The sequence below is a fragment of the Trifolium pratense genome, linkage group LG2 (assembly GCF_020283565.1).
Source record: "Trifolium pratense cultivar HEN17-A07 linkage group LG2, ARS_RC_1.1, whole genome shotgun sequence".
Taxonomy (NCBI): Eukaryota; Viridiplantae; Streptophyta; class Magnoliopsida; order Fabales; family Fabaceae; genus Trifolium; species Trifolium pratense.
Window position 1 is genome coordinate 11,054,935 of NC_060060.1, and position 20,624 is coordinate 11,075,558.

Here is a 20,624-nt window from a genome sequence, read left to right on the forward strand (position 1 = left end):
AATTCAAATGTTAAAATTACTTATGGACCATAGACCACATGTTGTGCATCTTATCAATGATGACACGCAAATGATATTCTAAAAGTTTAATTTATACTAGTAACTAATACCCATGAGCATAACTCAATTGGCAGGCAGAAATATTGCGAATTATTGTAGGAATCCGGGTCCGAAACTTTAATTTATAGTAAATTTTAAATGATTCTTTGTTTGAATGCTTAGGTGTGCGTTTAAAACTCTTCATCTCCCTTCAAGAATGTAAATCCTCACCTAATTAGTCACATACATTGGATTCTCCTTTTAAAAAAAACATTCATTGGATTTGACAAGAATATTATGTAGTTTCATATATAATTAACTTAAATACTCCATTGTCTTTTATGAAGGAGGTAGAGGCCCCTACACTCCAGGCATTTTTGTATAACTTACTGATATCAAACTAATGATTAATTGAACCAGCATGTGTCTAGGGGTGTGCATGGTTTGGAAACCACACCACACCACACCTAATTGATGGTTTTGGTTCTAAACCAAAACCATTTCAATAACAATCCGGTTATTTTTTAAAACTAATTTGGATTTGGTTATTAACCGGATCAAACCAATTTATAACCGGTTTGTAATAAAATTTAAGTTATTCACATGATCCAATTTTAAATAGGTTTTTTACTTAAACTAATTTTTTTTATTAGTTGATTAAAAAAAATAGATTTATTAATTATTTTAAAAACATAATTTTTCATTAATTTTATGATTGAATTGGTTTATAATCAACCCACAAAATATTTTTTTTAAACCCAAATTATTTTTTACTTAGCCGAAAACTTATTTTTTATATTGTTTTAAAAATATTTTTTATTATTTAAAAAAAGAGTAATTTTTAAAATTAAAAAATCTGATTTTTAAATACAAAAAAAAACTAATAAATAGGAAAAAAATTAAAATACTAAATTTTTGAAAAACTAAAAACATTAAAAACTGATTTGTTAATTATTTTAAAAAAAACTGATTTTTTTAATTATTTTTAAAAATTAAAAACATTAAAAACTGATTTTTTTAATTATTTTTAAAATAATTATTAAAAATCTGATTTTTAAAATAAAATAATATTAAAATAGTATGGGTGGTTGGTGGTGGTCGGCCGCCGGAGCACCACCGCCGGCCACCGGAGCACCACCGCCGGCTGCCGCGAAAGTCGCCGGAGGTCCGCCGGAAACTGCCGTCCGCCGCCTCACCGGCCGCCGGTGGTCCGGCGTTGACCACCGGTTGACCACCAGTCCTCCACCCCTCTTTTAATTAATTATTTTATTATATAATAAAAAATTTAAAAAAATTGAAGATTGGGCCTGAATTAGATATTGGGCCTAAATTTTCAAACCAATTCCAAACCAAATTACAAAATGTGGTTATGGTTTATAATTGGTGTTTTTTTATTGGAGTGGTGTGGTTTTTTTTTTAAATGGATTTTGCAAACTAAAATTGGATATGAATTGATTAGTAATTTGGTTAAGGATAACCAAATTTTTTGCACACCCCTACATGTGTCCGTGCTTAAGACTCCAGCATTCATATAAAGAAAATTCAAAAGCAAAAATATTCACACTTCCATAATGAAATATTCTACCAAATAATTGAGTACATATTAATATTGCAATGTATTCATAAGGTATAGTTCAAACCAAAAAAATTGAGTACGTATCGATATTATTAGGTTTGACACTTTTACTTGAGTTCAACCCGAGATTTTATAATTTCCTCAAAAGAAACTAATCTGAAACTTTACGTTATATGTGAGTTTCGATGCGAGACTTTACAATTGTATGAGTTTTTTGTTCTAATTGACACTTTATCTGCAAATAAAATAAAATAAAATAATAATATTGCACTGTGTTGAATGTTGATGTAGTTGGCTGGCTAAATTAATTGGACTAGGAAGCACACGAATGCTATTTGTGAAGCAAAAATTAAATTCCACCAACCGGCAATAACACATGAACAAGGTAACATGTTATGTATATAGACTTAAAACATCTTTGTTATGTCAAGCTATTAGATTTTCAAGTGGTGTGACATTATCATAAGATTTTTGTGTATCATCAAATGGATATTGTTCACATTTTTTTTTATTATAAAGTTGAGCAAGTCAATAGCCGTGAAACTTCCTTCCTACTTAACACATTTTGCCAGCAATGTTAGGGTGCCCAAACTTTTGACCACTCAAAATATATAGGACACATTAAGGGTCAATTACACGGTACATCATAAGTACCGTTTTGTCACCACAGCAAATACGAGTCAACCATTATATTAGTTAGTCCTGTAATAAGAAAAGCATAATGTTTCTTCATAAACTTAGTTCAGTTAGAACTTCTATATATAAAATATAGAAGTTTTGGGACGGAGGAAGTAGCTACCAAGCTACCTAAAAAAACACAATTGTATGAATCAAGTAATTTGATATCTCAAATTTTCAAACAGTTAATTAGATCTTAAAATTGAAAATGATGAGAGGTGTGACTCACAAATCATAAATACATTATTATTATGGTTTACAATGAGCTGGGGATCGAACCCAGGACCTATAGCATACTATCCAAAACCCTCACCACTATTATTATTATTATTATTATTATTATTATTATTATTATTATTATTATTATTATTATTATTATTATTATTATTATTATTATTATTATTATTATTATTATTATTATTATTATTATTATTATTATTATTATTATTATTATTATTATTTAACAAAACATAGGCCATTAATTTGATGATATCTTGTTGGGCCTTTTAAAGTTGATGAATTATGCCCATAAAAAAAAAAAGTTGATGACTTATGATAAGTAAGAAGTGTGTGACTCACAATCATCAATAGTTTCTTCCTCATCCTAAATATAATATTAAGAAATTGAGTTAACAATTTTTTTTAAAAAGACAAAGAAATATATTAAACAATTTTAAGCACAAGTGCCTAAAAATAAGAGTTAATATACAGTACCTAGAATAACAAGAAGAAAAAATCAACCCGACACACTAAATAAGTTTTTGGGTTTAAAAACCAATGATTTAAATCAAAATATTTTTTTCCTAACTTTCAACCACCAACAAATATTGATTCGATGTTGTAAACCAACCTTTCGAGAAAAATTTAAGTTTGACAAAAATTGATATATTTTACCTAAATTTAAAATGAGATATATATTGTACATAAATTTTTATTGACATTTTTTTATATATTCAAGATTGGAGATAGTATTTCATAAAATAGATGCATTAGTTGAGATTCAATCTTCTAAAATGAGAGCATAAAAAGAGTAATATGACTCATATCAACCATTAATTATTAAATGTAGATATATGAATAGTACATCATAAAACAACTCTTGATTTTTTTTATTTTATTTTACACTTTATCCATTTTAGAAAATTCATATCCAATTGATTGGATGAATAAATTATTGAATGGTCATGAATTAATTGATGTGAAGTACTACCACCCTTTATATGAACATGGACTTTGTTTATTCATCTTGAACAAAGAAGGGACGATCTCCAAACTCCAAGCGTATGTCAATTTCTAGTAATCTTGATGCTTGTCAATTTTTCATTTGAAAAGATAGTAAAGCTAGTCATTAACTCATTATTGAACCAAACTCTGTTTTTATGAAACAATCAAATAATCACCTTATTTGTTACTAGTATTAAACATTAACCGAAGCTTAATGTTTATTTTAGTTATTAGTTTACCTAAACAAAATTCTGTATTTATCTCTGCAAACTTACCTCAATTGGTAGGAATATGTCATATATTATGTAGAAACTGAGGTTTGAACCCCGAGCATTTCACTTATTCATTTGTAAGGTGAAATTTTTAACAACTACACCACTAGACAAAAAAATAAAATAAAAGCTTTGTATTTCTACTTTCTTAGCTATTTTATTCTACAAACTAGTATTTCCCTACATAAAGTTATAGTATTGTACTGTTACATTAGTTTAATTTTAAAAAAGAAAAACATATTTTAGTTAGACGTTTGACATCCACACTCATGCAGCATATGATTGACCCAACTTAAAAGGCCAACTTTTTCTTTGCGACTAAAAATGCCAACTACTTGAATTTATTTATTATTAATAAAAATAAAAAACTTCACTTCAGTTTGGCATCTTTCTTGCACCTCCTCCAGATCCACATAAAAAATATATACGTTAAAGTAACTTTCCTTTAATTACATCATAGAGAAGACTTTTTTGATTAGATTATTATATACGATGGGATATATATGCGCGATGAAAGGCTAAATCAATAGCTTTATTTTTTTTGAGCCCACCATGGTATGCTTTCTTTTCTATAGCTTAATTTGAGTGCCCTCACTTTGTTGCCTAGCTAGTTTTAGAAATTTAAAAAGAAACGCAAATATACATTGATTAACTAAAACGAAATATTTAAGGAAAATGTTAAACAGTGTCCTGAGATATTGATTAAGAATGCAAAATAGTAATTTGGCATTGAAGTTTGTGCAGTCAACTTCTCGAAAGTTTAAAAAATATTCTTTTCTTTTCAAAACTTTCTTTTTTTTGGTTTCCTTAACCAGTGCCCAGAGGCACCGGTTAGCATGACCCGATGTTTAATACTAAAGGTGCAAACATCCGCTGAAACTGATTGATTGGGATAGGCATGAAGGCCAATTATTCCAGTTATCTAGTTTCCCTTGATAATATCGGAGATGTTCTTAGATGCTCTTAGATCAGGGTTGAGGTGGTTTGTCATAAGGAGTAGCCAGTTTCGATAAAACCAAAGATATCTCTCTAGAAATTACTTCATTTCTTCAATAATAAAGGATTCGACGCATTTATGAATATGAAGGAGGATTGTGTGTGAGTGTGTGAAATTTGCTATATATTTTCTATGTAATCCTTATTTTGTTAAGCAATGTTATTGTAATCGTATTGAAACTATAGCCTCCTTCATTTCCTTTCTCCTATTTTGTTATATCTCTTCTATCTTTAATTGATAAGGCATGAGCTAATGCATTCTTCCATCCTTCCTAGAGAACATGAGATTTACAAAATAAATACTTGAGCAACTCTGCAATCTTCTTAAAGAACGCCAAACTCATATTTACAATTAAAGCTTGAAAACAATCCCCCATCTATTTCACGCAATTAAAAAATATTCAAAAAGTTAAGATTATTTTCATGTGTTCTTTCCAGATTTGGGGTCATTCCTCTAGAGAAATAAGACAACGAGCTCGTATAATCTTTTATATTATAAGCTTGTATACACAAACAAACTCTAAACCCTGATTTGTTTTCTCTGTTTTCCCTCCATTTTATCTTGCAATTTTTATTAAAAAATAATACAATTTTGTCTTGACTAGGATTCGAACCCACAACCCTTCAATACAAGGCAATATTTCCAACCATTATGGCAAGTATACCAATTGTGATTAAAATTATGTGCAATAATTGATAAGCACCATCAATTTTAAAAGTATATCATATCAAAATTATTGTTGACTATATTATTCATCACGAAATATTTTTATGTCTTTCCTGATCAATAATTTTTTTTCTACCGGATCATAAATTTAGAGAATAATTATCATGTGAGATTTGGAAAGTTATTATCACGTGTAATTTGGGAAGTTATTATCAAACTCAATTCTACTAAATCAATTTTTTTTGCAATACAACCAAACACAACCATAGTCATGTCACTAATCACATTCATTATTTTGTTTTTAATATTGCAGATTTAATATTAACCGATGATCAATTGATATAATATGCACTAGCAGACCAATTGTGATTTAAATTATGTCCACAAAGTGTTAAGCTCCATCAACTTTCATAGGAAAGATTTCATACGACAATTAAGCACCATCAATTTTCATTGCACAATTTAAACAATTAAAAACCGATAATCTCTTATATTATAAGCTTGCTAACATAAGCTAACCCTAAACCAAATTTTTTTCCCCTCATTTTCTCTTTCTTTTTATTGCAGCTTTATATTAAAAATATACAGATTTGTCATCGAACCTGCATCTCTTACTTACAATAAAACCTTTCAACCGCTAAAATATGTGCTTCAATTATGAAAGAATTTAGGAATCCTAATATGTTAACCCTGTTTTCAATAAATTTGAACGGTGGAATTAATCACAATTTTTATTTATTTATGGATGTCTACTTAAGTTTATGTTCTTGATTATGTCTTTAATTTATTTATTTTTAACCTTTAATTATCATCAATTTTTTAACCTTTAGTTATCAGCAATTTTTTTTAATAAGTAAACAAAACGATGGGGTTCAAAAATTATTTAAAAAATATATAAAATATAAAATAAGCACATAAACAAATATAGAATAATTAGTCCATGAAATTCCCTATACTACTCTTATTGAAAATGCTATTAGAATTTTTATATTTTATTTTTTATTATTACATATTACACCTAATTAGACCCATGCACCGCATGGGTCAAAGTTCTAGTGATATAAAGTTCTGTTAAACATTAAGTTTTTGTTTTTGGGTTAGATAATATAGTGACTAGAAATTTCACTTTTAAGGTGAATAAGTAAGGTATTGGAGGTTCAAATCTCGATTTATGGGTATAAAATGCGATGTCTCAATCGACTGAGCTAAATTCACGCGGACATTATTATGTTTAATTTTATTCTCCTATCATATAGACCACAACAATATAGCAAAATTGTTCGTCGCACAAGGGGAAACATGTTTTGTTAGGCAAAACATAATGATGGTTTTGCTCTCAATAGACATGATACATGCAAACACTTCAACGTTCAAGCTACTAAGTGAAGGAAAAGTGAGATGAGAGATATTGTAATAGATATTGCCATCCTTTCTATATGAGAAGTCTGGTCTTTACGGTAGGGATCATAACGGACTCAGACAACACTATAATTTTCATCCTTGTCTTTTGTGTTGGAGAAGCTTAGTTCTTAATATGGACCTCATGTTATGGGCCATTTTGTTGAAGGATTGTGTCTAACCCTAATCCAAAGATGAAGTTTATTCTCCTAATTAATCATATTGTCTTGTGAATCCTAAAATGTATGCCTCCATTGCAAAATAATATTTCATCATTAACGAACAAATGTACAATCAAAACCAGATCATTATTTACTCAATTTTGATTGAATTGACAACACATATACTATAAGCTTGTTAGCAAAATTATCTAAATTTGATATTACATTCTTTGAAGATGTATAGTTTTACCTATTCCATTCCATTCACTGTCATCCTCATCTAATATGTTGCCTTTTTTTTCTTCTATAGAACTAATATGCTCATGTTCTCGACCGATTGGAAACCTAGTTCGACTACATCCTCTAGGTCTATCCGCCCAACTATCACGAAACCTTCAATTTCTAGCCCAAAATGACTAGAGGACGAATAAACAATATATAATGGTTCCGAAGGTTCTCCAGCAATGACATTGATGGGTACGGTTCATAACGGTCCTTCCCATCAATGTCCTATTGATCCTTCCCAACACCTATATATACGACTGAGCCACACCTAGTTCAAGTACGCAAATTTTATTCTCAAAACTTCACATTTTTTGCTCTCATACAGACTTATGGTTGGAGTACTTACATGTACCTCCACAAATATAAAAACATCAACCTTAACAGACGTCTGACTTATTTTTTGATCGCTCCAAATCGACTTCTTATATATTATTATCTTTGATTTTTTCCATAAGAAACAATTTTCAATCATGTATCCGATTCAGTCAACAAAAGTTAATAGATTTTTGATCTTTTGTTGACTCAACTGTTTCTTGTAAATAAAGAACGGATGAAGTAATTAATGTGAATATGAATAAATAAAGTAGACCGTAGGAATGTGCCTGACGAGGCTGCAGCCTGAAGGATTGGTGCCGGCAGCTTCTACACACATCAAATTACGCCAACTTCTGTCGGATTGTTTTTTGGGTCTTGTTAACATGTGCCCTTAGGGCACATGTTAAGATATACCAAAATAGAAATTCAACATTTAATGATACAAGAAATTTAATGCTTCAAAAGTCAAAATGTACAAATTAGCATTTAATAATTTCTATTTTTGTTTCCTTAACATATGCCTTAAGGGCACAAGTTAACATTCTCCTTGTTTTTTATTTGAATTATTATTATCAATTATTGTTATCATTAATTTACTTACATTATTTATTATTACATTTTCCAATGCCTTTTCACCACGTGGCATTCCCTCTACCTTGCACCAAAGCACAATAGACTTCATTACTTGCCACGTCGTCTTCTCCCCTACACCACACACTTTATTTTTTACACTCTCAATCACTTAAATAGTTTATGCTCCATACGTCCAAATCTAGATGGAACTTTTTGTCCCATTTTTATTTCTAGCTAGTCGTAAACAACAAATTACAATTCAATCATTACAAGTGAATTATCTCAATGACCTAAAGGTGCCAAACATTATATTACACATGAAATTATTTGAATTGGTTTTGATGTATATTCGATTTAAATGCACTTTTACAATAATGTGTCATAATTTTAATCACTAAAACATACACACCATAGAGTTTTTGATCTTCGGTGGACATTCTTAAAAATTTCTAGGGCACAAACCCAATTTAAGTTGGAGAACATCTACTTTTTAGGTAAGTTTTGTTATCGTGGTAAATTTTAATATGGACTGTTTTATCAGGTGGTCTATGATAGACCAGTCATGAATAACATTATAACGAATACGAATTTTACAAAATTCACCGTTGGATTGAAAGTTTATATCATATAAATCATCTATAGAAAAATTTAGAAAAATTGAAAATTATTTGATATGTTATTGAGACACATCAAAATTAACATTTTATTAAATAACGTAAATTTTAATGGGTTTCAATAACATATCAAATGATTTTAAAAAAAATTTAAAAAATTTATGGATGATCTATACGATATAAACTTTTCATCCAACAGTGAATTTTGTAAAATTCGTATTCGGTAGATCACTTGTCCACGGTGGACCACTTATGAAGGTGGTCCACCGTAGCATTAGTCTTGTTATCGTCATTAATATTATGTCATAAGTATAAAATTTTCACAGCTGTTAATGTGATTAATCTTTGTCGGAGAATCACTCTTCTTAACTGAAATGTTTTTATATGAGAGAACAATTATAAATTAAACCTTGACCATCAATTTAAAAGGTTTAAAAATACCGCACAAACAATATACAAAGTCGGAACTCTAACATTATATTTATAGTTATTAAAGAGAACGCTATAATAAACACTGAAATCAGTACTCGTAATCATCTTAATTTCATTTAGTGATTAAAATCGTTATTTTTTGGAGGCAAGTCATCGTCATGATTATAAAAAAGAAAAGGATGATTCTAAATGCGTTCAATTATATAAAAGTAACTATGCAATTATATATATGAACAACAGGCATGAGAAAGAGAGATTTTCACGTGTTAGAAGAAAAGTAAACGACCAAAACAAGAGGCACAAACAAAGCACCTGTATTTTATTTCGTATTGCTACTCATTAGATAAGATATTCCTATAATGTCATATGCAATGGCGTGCCAATGGTGCTATTCAAAAACAAAATAGGAGTACTATTCATACTTGTTCACCAAGATATTTTAATAATGCTTTAGATATTATTAATTGTTTTGAATTTATTTAGATATAATTTTAATTCCTGTAATTAAATCGTTTTGGATTCCTTTAACTTTATTCAAACAATAGTAATAACTAGAAAAAATTAATGTTTCCGTGAGAAAAATATCAAAGATCATAGTTTGAACTCTGATACTCTCAATTATTTATTTTAAAAGGTAGTATTTTAGCCAGTAGACTATTTTCCAAACAATATTAATGTTTATTGAACACAAATGTCACGTGTATTATATTATTTTAAATTGCTTCAAAGTTCATGTTCGTCATGTCAACTCGGTCTCATAAGACCAAGACAAAACATTTAAATGGCCCAATCTAAAAGGCCCTTCGACTCCCCTGCCTTTACACCCGACGTCAAATCACATCAAATCGTAACGCCTCTGCGGCATTTAAACACGACATTGGTGGGCGCTACCATGTAATGGTCTAACTTCAATTCTAATCCTACAATCTTTCATTTCATGTTCTCATACTTGTTTGAGCGTCAAAAGATTTATAAATACATCTACACCGACGTTAACTTTTTACTATTCATTGCTCGATGTCGGTCACTTTTTACTATACAATGTCAATTTTTTGTGTCTAAATAACAACAATGTAACAAAAAAAGCGTGTTATAAAAGAGAAAGCAAGTGGAAATGAGAATCCATAGGACCACAGACACAATGACCCAAGGAGAGATTGTCCTTTGAATTTAGAATTGGGGCAGTTTCATTTCAATCTTGTGAATGAAATATGTACTGGCAAATGTGATTTCCAGTATGTAATGCAAATCTTCAAAAATTGAATCACGGTAATTCTATTGGGTCAATTTGTGGTCCGTGACGTCAATAGTCCTTCCCAATTTCCTTACATTCCACTCTTAATTTAGAACCAAAACAATAAGATCCAGCTTAGCTCATATAAGCTAGTACGCTGCAATATTAGGTATCACCACAGTAAAACACCCTTCACATGATTTCCTTGTGCCATCAAATATTGTTTGGAATAAATTTGACCTAATATTGATATGGAATAGACGACATCACTATCAATCGCATTTAGATGTGTGTTACGTTTGTCAATAGTGCGGCAAAACCCGCACGAATGCAAGTTTGATATCGTAGTGTCTCAGATATCGCAATAGAAGCCAAAATAGACATACATTTGAAGGTGCAGACGTTCAAATTCAGATTTGCTACGTTACATATCACACAATTTTCACACTGTTTCAGATTTGAACCATTAATTATAAATCAGACGGTTCATATTAATTTTATCATAAAATCACTTAAAATGATCTCAATCGTACGATATGGATCGGATGGTTCTGATAAAACTGCATGTAAACTGTGTTAAAATCTACCGTACATAGTCTGTTTCCCAGACGTTCAACCAAAAATACACTTAATCAACTCCGATCTTCTCGGTGCCGTGTCTCGAACCGAGTACCTCGAGACTGAATAGCAATAGAAGCAAGTTTGATATTATAGCGTCTCAGATATCGCAATAGAAGCCATATTAGACATACATTTGAAGGTGCAGACATTCGACCAAAGATACACTTAAACAACTCCGATATTTTTTTTGGTTTATAATGGATCCAAAGATCAAACCCAAAATCTCTAATATACTACTCAAACCTCTCATCAATAGACTAAACTTAACGGCTTAATCAACTCCGACCTTCGTTCTCACATCATATCTACTTTTGATTCAATTTTAGAACATTAATTATACACATGTTAACTTTTGGTCCAAACCTTGTGGCAAATACAATCTCGAAAATAGGGTCAGTTTCTCTCACAAAACGTTAAGCTAGCAAATAATACAACCTGTCAACAACAACTTACAGCCTGGAAAGCCATTTCAATAAATTCAAATTAATTAAATCAAAATTCCAACGTGGAAATTCCTTCCTATATATACATTCTCTTCCTCACATTCCTTTCTCAAACAACTTAATAATTACCCTTCCATTTTCCACCGAGTTAACAACTCACCGGACTCACTGAGTCACATCACAATAAGAACAATGGGAAATTGCAGCTCCTCCGATTCAACTCGTGTTGCAACAGCAAAACTCATTTTACAAGACGGAAGATTACAAGAATTTTCATATCCAGTCAAAGTTTCTTACCTCTTGAAAGAGTATCCATCGTGTTTTATATGTAACTCCGACGAAATGGATTTCGACGACGTCGTAACCGCCGTCGACGAAAACCAAGTGTTGCAACCCGGACAGCTTTATTTTGCTCTTCCGTTGAGTTGGTTGAAACAACCGTTGCAAGCTCAAGAGATGGCTGCATTGGCCGTTAAAGCGAGTTCGGCTCTCATGAAATGCGGTGTTCGTCGGAAACAGATTCTGTTCTCCGGTGAGTATGACTCTAAGCGCGTTTCACCGGCTAATGGTTCTGTCGGTGGTACTGTGCAGAGATCAAGAAGAGGAAGAGCTGGAAGTGGTAGTGGCGGTGTTGAGAAGTTTGCGGCGTTGTTGAGTTCGATACCGGAGTAGGGGTAGTTTGGGAAGAAAATATTTGATGGTTATTTTTGTAATTTTGTAGATATTTTTTTTAGGGAAGAAAATGGAAGTAATTTTAGATTCTTTGGAGTTAGACGAAACTCGTAATTGAAATTTGGATATTCCGTTAATTTGTCGTTCTCTTTAAACTCTTACGTTTACTTTTTTTACCGCAAGTTAGAATATTCTTTGAATCTTATTTTACAAGTCTTTGAAATTAATTGGAACTATTCTTTTTTAGCTTATTATTACTATATTTTATCTTGCATGTTGAAAAAGAAACTTGCAAACGCGCTTGGTAGATACCTAAAATGAGAGATTAGTAGAAATAGAATACTTAAGTCCTTTGAATTAAAGGGATATATCAGCCCTGTTTCACTACATTAGCGAGATGGAGGCTTCGCTACGTTAGAACCGTTATAGTTACGACTGTCGTTCACCGGGACTTCGGTCGCCAGCTTCCTTGTCATCAGGTCACCAACTTCCTTAGTATAATTATCCATACATCTATTTAAAAGAATTTATAAAAACAACTTATTACTTATTTATATTCTGCTTACTTTTATAAATTCTTCAAAAAAACTTATTAAGAACAATTGTTAGGATATAAGCTACAACTTAAATTGTTTATTGTTAGAAGTCTTACATTGGCTAGCGATATGACATAGATAACTTTTATAAGTGTGATGCAAATCTCAACTCTTAAGCTAGCTTTTGTGGTTGAGTCTAAGTCTCTCAAATTCTAATATGGTATTAGAGTTTATCCTAGATCCATTTGTTGTGTTTGTTGTGGAGGCTTCCCATATTTGGGCCACCCGTTATTGTTGATTTCATGTTTCAGCTTGTTCAGTCCTGGACGTGAGGAGGTGTGTTAGAAGTCTCACATTGCAAACCTCAACTCTCAAATTAGCTTTTGTTGTTGAGTATAGGCATCTCAAATTCTAATATTTATCAAATAAGGCCTGTTAGTTTCAAGAGTTTGAATATTTGACCTCATTCTTAAAACTCTAAAGTAGAATATGAGCTTTTAGTTATTATTATTAGGTGTACATTGGACTAATTGACCAGAAAAATGGCACAAGCGTTCAAAATTAACAGATCATGCTAGCAAACATATAGTAGTGGACTAGTGGTATATAGTAGTTAATTATTGATGACAGTAACTTATAATTGTCGTGTAACATGTAATAATTATTTATATGCTAGCTTTGTACAATTGGATAAGATGATAGAAAATATATATCTAACTATAGTATAAATGTAAGAATAGAAAAAGACTCTTAGGATGTGACAAACATATGTGGGATCCAAACCCGTGTAATAGAAGATAGCATCAACCTAACACGAGAAGGGAATATTAAAAGGACAGTAATAACAGATTTTCACATAGATCAATACTAACAAGCAAAACATATAGTTAATTGATATAATAGGTTGATCATCATTCATCAACATTACGTTATCCTTATCCACATTTATTTGTTAATATTACTTTAAGGCCAAAAATCTATTGAGACAAGTCAAATTAATTAAAACGTAATGTTCAAGTCCAAATAATGCAATATTAGTTGACAGTTGAAGTAATTCTATTTTGTAACTAAATAATAATTATGATTAATAATTTAGTTAGGCTTGTACCATAATGAATTGTGGACAATTAGAGAAGTGTTATGTGCAAGAGGACAAAGTGATAAGAAATGTTGGTTTATAAGAATCAAAATGTATAGGCATGGTGCTTGATTTGGCATTGATTATAGCTAAGGATGACAATGGAGGACAATATAAAATTGAGTTATAGCTAAGGATGGCAATCGGTAGTTGGTTCAGTGATGATTGACGCTAAATTTAGTAGGGAGGATCACGGTTCGATCCTCCGCAACTGCGATCAAAAGGGTACGCTGAAACCACTTGATACTAGATTTGACATCCGAATCAGATTAAACCGGTAGTAAAAGCTAAAATAAATTGAGTAAAGAATGGGCAAAGGGGTGAGTTGGGTACAGTGTGACTGGGTTTAGGTAAGTGTGGTTTGGTTGTGTGGTATGAAGGAACTGTTAACAGCTGTAACAAGCCTGTTATGGTACGGTAACATTACAATTGAATCAGTTCAATTTTGGCTTGTAATGACCAACTAGCGAATATTGTGTTCTCACATCACAATCATGAATTCCCTCTTATGTTAATATTTTAACCCATTCACTTACATAGTGGGCACATCATTGAAATGGTGAGATTTGATGTGGTTATAGGTTTTTTTGAGTGATAGTTCACTTCAAGATGGAGTCAATAGAAAGTGATTCAATTGTACATTGGCGCGAACCACGTTTGCACTTAAATATAAGACATGATTGTAATTGCTTGCGTGATATCCGATGAAGAATGTTGGGGGTTGTTGAATCAATCTAATGGTCCTGGAGAGACGAATTCGTTATGACAGGAGCATCGAACGTCTGGTATAATGCATAAATGGCTTTAGGCTAGTTGTAAAGTGTGGCGTTGACTTGGACTAAATTCGTGATAGATGATTGTTTGTATTGAGTCTTGGCTCAGTTCGGAACAAATCTTCATTAGATTATTTAGATTTTGTTTTAGACCGGTCAAAAATCTAATCCACCATATTTTAGGTACCATACCAGTAAAGATTCAAACCAACAGAACTTTCCCTTAAGCTTCAGATCCACTTCGGGTCGTAATAGCTCGTATAATAGCACAACATTTCGTAATGGCGATCCGATCTTGGTATTTGTGAGAACTGTCCGTAACTGCTTTCTCACTACTATGCAACAGCTCAATTTGGATGCTTATTGTTGGAGAGCAACACTTACATTATATATACAATTCTTCACAACCTCACAAGATATGTCTCATTTCTAATCTTTTTATCGTCGTCATCTCCACCTTTAATTCCGGCCTCCATCTCCATTCATTAAGCGCATACATCTCGGCGATCCACCATCACTTTTTGACATATATACATGAATGCTTCAATATCTGGCTAAGAAAATCATGGTCCCACAATCACAAAGTGAAACCAGATCTTATAGTCTTTAATTTGCCAGCGAGACACAACAGAGACACTAGCTTATTTTTGCAGTTTTAGGCAAAGAAGCTGCTGTTCGAATTCATTACAAGTAAGAGTAAGACATGGCATATTAAAAACATGCATTTTAGAATTGATTAATTGTACTACTGAGAACTGTGTGTGAGTTGCTACATGTTTTTTCTATGACAAGACATGACGACCCACCTTGTATGGGTGTACTGTGCACCACTTTTCCATATGATTAGTGGTTTATTTAGGTATGTTATTTTGCTTTCAGGTCATTCTAGATATGGTGGTGTGGAATCAGAATGACCAAATAATAGTGATAATGAATTTAATGAAGTTGCAATGTTTGATAAATTTGGTAGCATATTACAACTAATCACTAATCAGTGTGCCTTGAAACCATTTTGAATGTAGTATTTACTATTTCCAAAATGAGAACACTGTCATCAAAAATCAATTCAGAGTACTTGTTAGTTGTTACAATGTCACAATTATACATTGTATTACTCTACTCCTATGGCTATTAGGTTGATGATAATTAATATGACAGGTTTAGTGCATATGGTCATATATGGATCACCTGTGTTCTACAGCTGTGGTGATGTGGTCACTGATGATTATTATTAGTAAGGAACTCGTACTACAACATATTTCTTCCCATAGAACGGATATTATGAACATGAACTTCCTTCTGCGAGCTTTTTTTCTTAGCCTTAGATACCACTTCAATAAAAGGTTTTTCCATATTAGCAGAGCGGTTCTTCAAATAATTAATAGTTGTCGCATTCTCTTCCTCATCATTATACACCTTATGACCAATGTTGTCAGGCTCATTATCCTTCCAAACTTTAAAAATCTCCAAGTCATGAGCAACACGAGGATTTATAACAGCATCAGAAGCAGTGTCGTTGGAAGAAGTCGTACCGCACCAAGATGGGGGATCTTGGATGTAGAGAGTCTGTCACTGTGTCACTCCAAGAACCAACAATCCGTAAGTCCGGAGTAAAACTTGTGGATCCACACTAGGTTTCTTAAATAGCTCAATAGCATTGATGAATGTAAATAAGAAAGTAAAATGAATGAAGTAATTAGTTTGTTAGTTTAGTGTAGTTTTTAGTCTCTTTTTTTTGCAATATTCTTCTCCATTATGAAAAACTAACAAGTTGTTCATAGCACGCATTCATTTTATGTATTTCATTTATCATTTTTTTGTGTGTGTTCATTGCTATTACCCCTGCCATACCCCCTCATGCATATGTGCGCATAAACTGATAAACATAACCTTACCCCATATACATTTTATTTCTTTTATTTTGGTAAGGCATTTTATTTCTTTATGATGTCTAATAATGTAAGAAAATGAAGAGAGGGACCACATATTTAGTTTAGGCTGGAAGTCTGGAACTTTCATATGAAGGCTCCAAATTAAATATTCCAAAACTAAAATGTAGTAAACTCCATGAGCATAAAGATGGTCTAAAGTTATTAGCCTACTTGACCCAAAAAAATAATTATAAATGGCCTAAAGTAAATGCCCTAACTATTTTTATTTTATGTTTTTCTCTAAAAGAAAAAAAAACTAGTATTTTTCTTCTAAAAAAATTGGTAAAAAAGTTTTCAATATCTTTATTTAAAAAAAAGTTAACAAATTCTCTATCGATTTGTTTTTATCTAACCCGAATTCTACTCAAATGAGGAACAAGAAAAGCATCCCTTCCCTTTCGCCACCGTTAAGTAATATGGGTCACTCACTACCTAGATGAGTTTGATCCTTAGGTTGTGATAACTTAATGGAAATTTTAAGTAGAATTCTGAGGTGTGGAAAAGTGGAGTAGTTTTTCTTAATATTTATTTGAAAAATATTTTATAAACAAGATCATGACAATACTAACAGTTTATAATTTTCTTTTTAGATGAACACTATGAATTATTTCCTTCAAAAAAACAATTTTGAATTATTGAAATAAATAAAAAATAAAATAAAATAAAACAAGAATGTATCACATTTAAACATGACTTTTTGTTTGATAAAAAATTAAGTGTCATTAACATGTGACATAAAATTATTTAATATAAAAATTTTACATTTAATAATATAATCAGTTTAATGATTATATTAACATGTCCCATAAAAGCACATATTAATACGTTTAAAGATGCATGTTAGCATTTTTATAAATTCAAAATGCATAAAAAATTCAAATAAACACATTTCAAAAAAGTAAATTCTGTTATGAATAATATGTGATGAATGCCCATTATGGTGTAGGTTTTCTTGTCCCCTACATATGTCCTATAAATAGCACTCTCATTTTCATGTAAAGACACACAAGAAAAAAATACTACAACTTACTTTCTTCTTTCTCTCTACTTGTTTTCTTGCTCTTTTAACTTTGTTTTACAACACGTTATCAGCACGAACGCTCTAGCCAACTGAGGTAAGCATATAACGAAATATTGAACTTATATTTCTTTAAATTTTATGTTTACATTTTTATATAGCATTATTTTGTTTATACCTTTTGAATTCCAGAAGAATTCAATATGTATGTATGCATCCCCGAAGGATTGCACATTTTTATATATCATTATTTTTATTCAACTTGAATTCCAGAAGAATTCAATATGTATGCATGCATCCCCGAAGGATTGCACATTTTTATATCATTATTTTTATTCAACTTGAATTCCAGAAGAATTCAATATATATGCATCCCTGAAGGATTGCACCAATATATTCATCTTACGTTATAATATATGTTATACAGTTCCCGAAGAACTCAATGTTATATGCATCCCTGAAGGATTGCATAAATGAATATTTTTACAATATAACGTTATACAGTTCTTGAAGAACTTCCTATGAATTATTTTTATGAATTCCGGAAGAATTCAATAAACTCGCATCCCTGAAGGATAGCTTTATTTTTTTAAGTCTTAGCAATTATATATTTTTTGGATTTATTTATTTAATGTTATAATAATAAATAATTAACCAATTACATATCATGCTAAATTAATCAATAATTTGAATTTGGTTTACGTATCATATTAATTCTTAGTACGTTACTTCATATATACCTATTTATATATTGTTGATAATTTTTTTAAAATTCAGTACGTTACTTAAACATGTAATCATATGCCTATTAAACATGTTGATAATTTTTCAATATGTTACTAATACATTGTTGCTCAAATATATGCCTATTTATTTCATGTACGTTACTTATAAAGGTTACAGTAAGTGACCTATAATTTAAACAATATAATATATCATAATAATTCTTTAAGAAATTTTATTTAAACTATGCTTACCTAATTCACTTAATTTTATTTGATGATAGTATTAAGAATGGCAAATCTTTCAAAACTTGAGTTTGAGGCCCTTGATATTACTGGAAAAAATTATTTGCCTTGGGCTTTGGACGTTGAAATCCATTTGGATGCGGAAGGTAATGGTGACACGATCAAAGAAGGAAATAATTCATCAGCTCAACAAAAGGCAAAAGCCATGATATTCCTTCGTCACCATCTCCATGGGGATCTCAAAATTGAATATCTTATTGTAAAAGATCCACTTGACCTATGGAATAGTTTAAAGGAAAGATATGACCATCAAAAGACTATAATTCTTCCAAATGCTCGTCACGAGTGGTTGCACCTACGCTTACAAGATTATAAAACTGTAACGGCGTATAATTCTGCGGTATGCCGCATCACTTCTCTATTGAAATTATGTGGAGAAAATGTAAGTGATCAAGATATGCTAGAAAAAACTTTCTCCACATTTCATGCTTCCAATGTGCTATTGCAGCAACAATATAGAGAAAGGGGTTTTACAAAATACTCTGACTTAATTGCTTGTCTTTTGCTAGCTGAACAAAACAACGAACTTCTAATGAAAAACCATGAAGTTCGACTCACTGGTGCCGCTGCATTCCCAGAAGTGAATGTAGCAACACATGATCACTATGGACAAACTCGTGGTCGTGGTCGAGGTCGCGGTCACGGTCGTGGTCGTGGTCGTGGACAAGGTCGTGGCCGTGGTACTAGTCATGGCCATGTTAATTTCAAAAACCCTGCTTCACACCAGAAGTGGAAGAATGAAAAACATGAAAAAGGAAAAGGTGGGCAAAATAGCAAAACTATTGAAAGCAATTGTCGTCGTTGTGGAAGTAAGGGTCATTGGTCCCGTAACTGCACTACACCAAAGCATCTTGTTGACCTTTATCATCAATCACTGAAAAATAAAGGAAAAAATATTGAGACTCATTTTGCTTATGAAGATGGTGACTTCGATTATGATATGGATCCTGCTCATTTAGATCTTGCTGATTTCTTTGCGGATCCAGAGAAAAAAATTGATCATCTTAATGGAGAAGGAAGCACCATGAAATAGATTTCTTTTACTTTCATGAAAAATAAAAGTCATGTTTATGTTCCCTTTTGTCAAGAGTTTGAATGTGTTTTTAATTTCCTTTGTTTTTTTTGTTTTTGACAACAAGTTGAGTGTGTTTTAATTCCCTTGTTATTGGCAATGAAATTTTAAGTCTTTAGGAATACATTTTATCCTTTGTTATTTTTCAAACTTCATATAATCAACACTCATTATTAGAATTATTAGAATTATAATCCTGCTAATTATTCCCTTGTTATTTTTCAAACTTCAAATTAGAATTTCAGTCGCAAATGGCTAAAAGACACATATAATCAACACTCATTATTTACTATAACTATGTCATTATTTACTTGATTAATTCTCTTTTAAAGAAAATAAACTGTAACTAGCATCGTTTTATAATTAGTGCTATTCACTACAATGATGCAGTAATATGATTTGTGCAACGTTTTATAATTAATTTTTTTTTCAGTTCACTAATAATATAATATTTAATAACCTTCTTTTATCTATTTTTTTTAGAATGAGTATCGATACTAGCATCAAAGGAGATATGTGTCTTGCTGATAGTGCAACTACCCACACAATTCTCAAAGAAAAGAAATATTTTTCTTACTTAGTAAAGCGAGAAACCAATGTTAATACCATATCTGGAACTACAAAAATAATTGAAGGCTCCGGAAGAGCTAATGTATCATTATATGGAGGAACAAATTTATGTATTGAAAATGCATTATATTCCTCAAAGTCTCAAAGAAATTTATTGAGTTTCAAGGATATCCGCCTAAATGGGTACCATCTTGAAACAAGAAATGAAGAAGGTATTGAATACCTTTGTATCACAAAACGTGATTTAAATAAAATATCTATATTGGAAAAATTACCCGCCTTCTCATGTGGTTTGTACTACACTTATATTAGTACAATCGAAACACATATAACCGTAAACCAGAAGTTTGCGAATCAT

At 31.2% G+C, this 20,624-nt stretch overlaps 2 protein-coding genes across 2 annotated transcripts; both read left to right on the top strand.

The window, feature by feature from the left end:
• The first annotated feature begins 11,621 nt into the window (after positions 1 to 11,621).
• LOC123908784 lies at positions 11,622 to 12,355 on the top strand. The gene has a single exon (XM_045959514.1). It carries the CDS (start codon positions 11,721 to 11,723, stop codon positions 12,198 to 12,200), a length of 480 nt encoding a protein of 159 aa, XP_045815470.1. The 5' UTR covers positions 11,622 to 11,720; the 3' UTR covers positions 12,201 to 12,355.
• Positions 12,356 to 18,610: 6,255 nt separating this feature from the next.
• Positions 18,611 to 19,657, top strand: LOC123904156. The gene has a single exon (XM_045953848.1). It carries the CDS (start codon positions 18,611 to 18,613, stop codon positions 19,655 to 19,657), a length of 1,047 nt encoding a protein of 348 aa, XP_045809804.1.
• Positions 19,658 to 20,624: the final 967 nt, after the last annotated feature.

Coding starts and splice junctions, on each gene's coding strand:
- LOC123908784 (XM_045959514.1), top strand. CDS start 11,721: ATGGGAAATTGCAGCTCCTCCGATTCAACTCGTGTTGCAACAGCAAAA.
- LOC123904156 (XM_045953848.1), top strand. CDS start 18,611: ATGGCAAATCTTTCAAAACTTGAGTTTGAGGCCCTTGATATTACTGGA.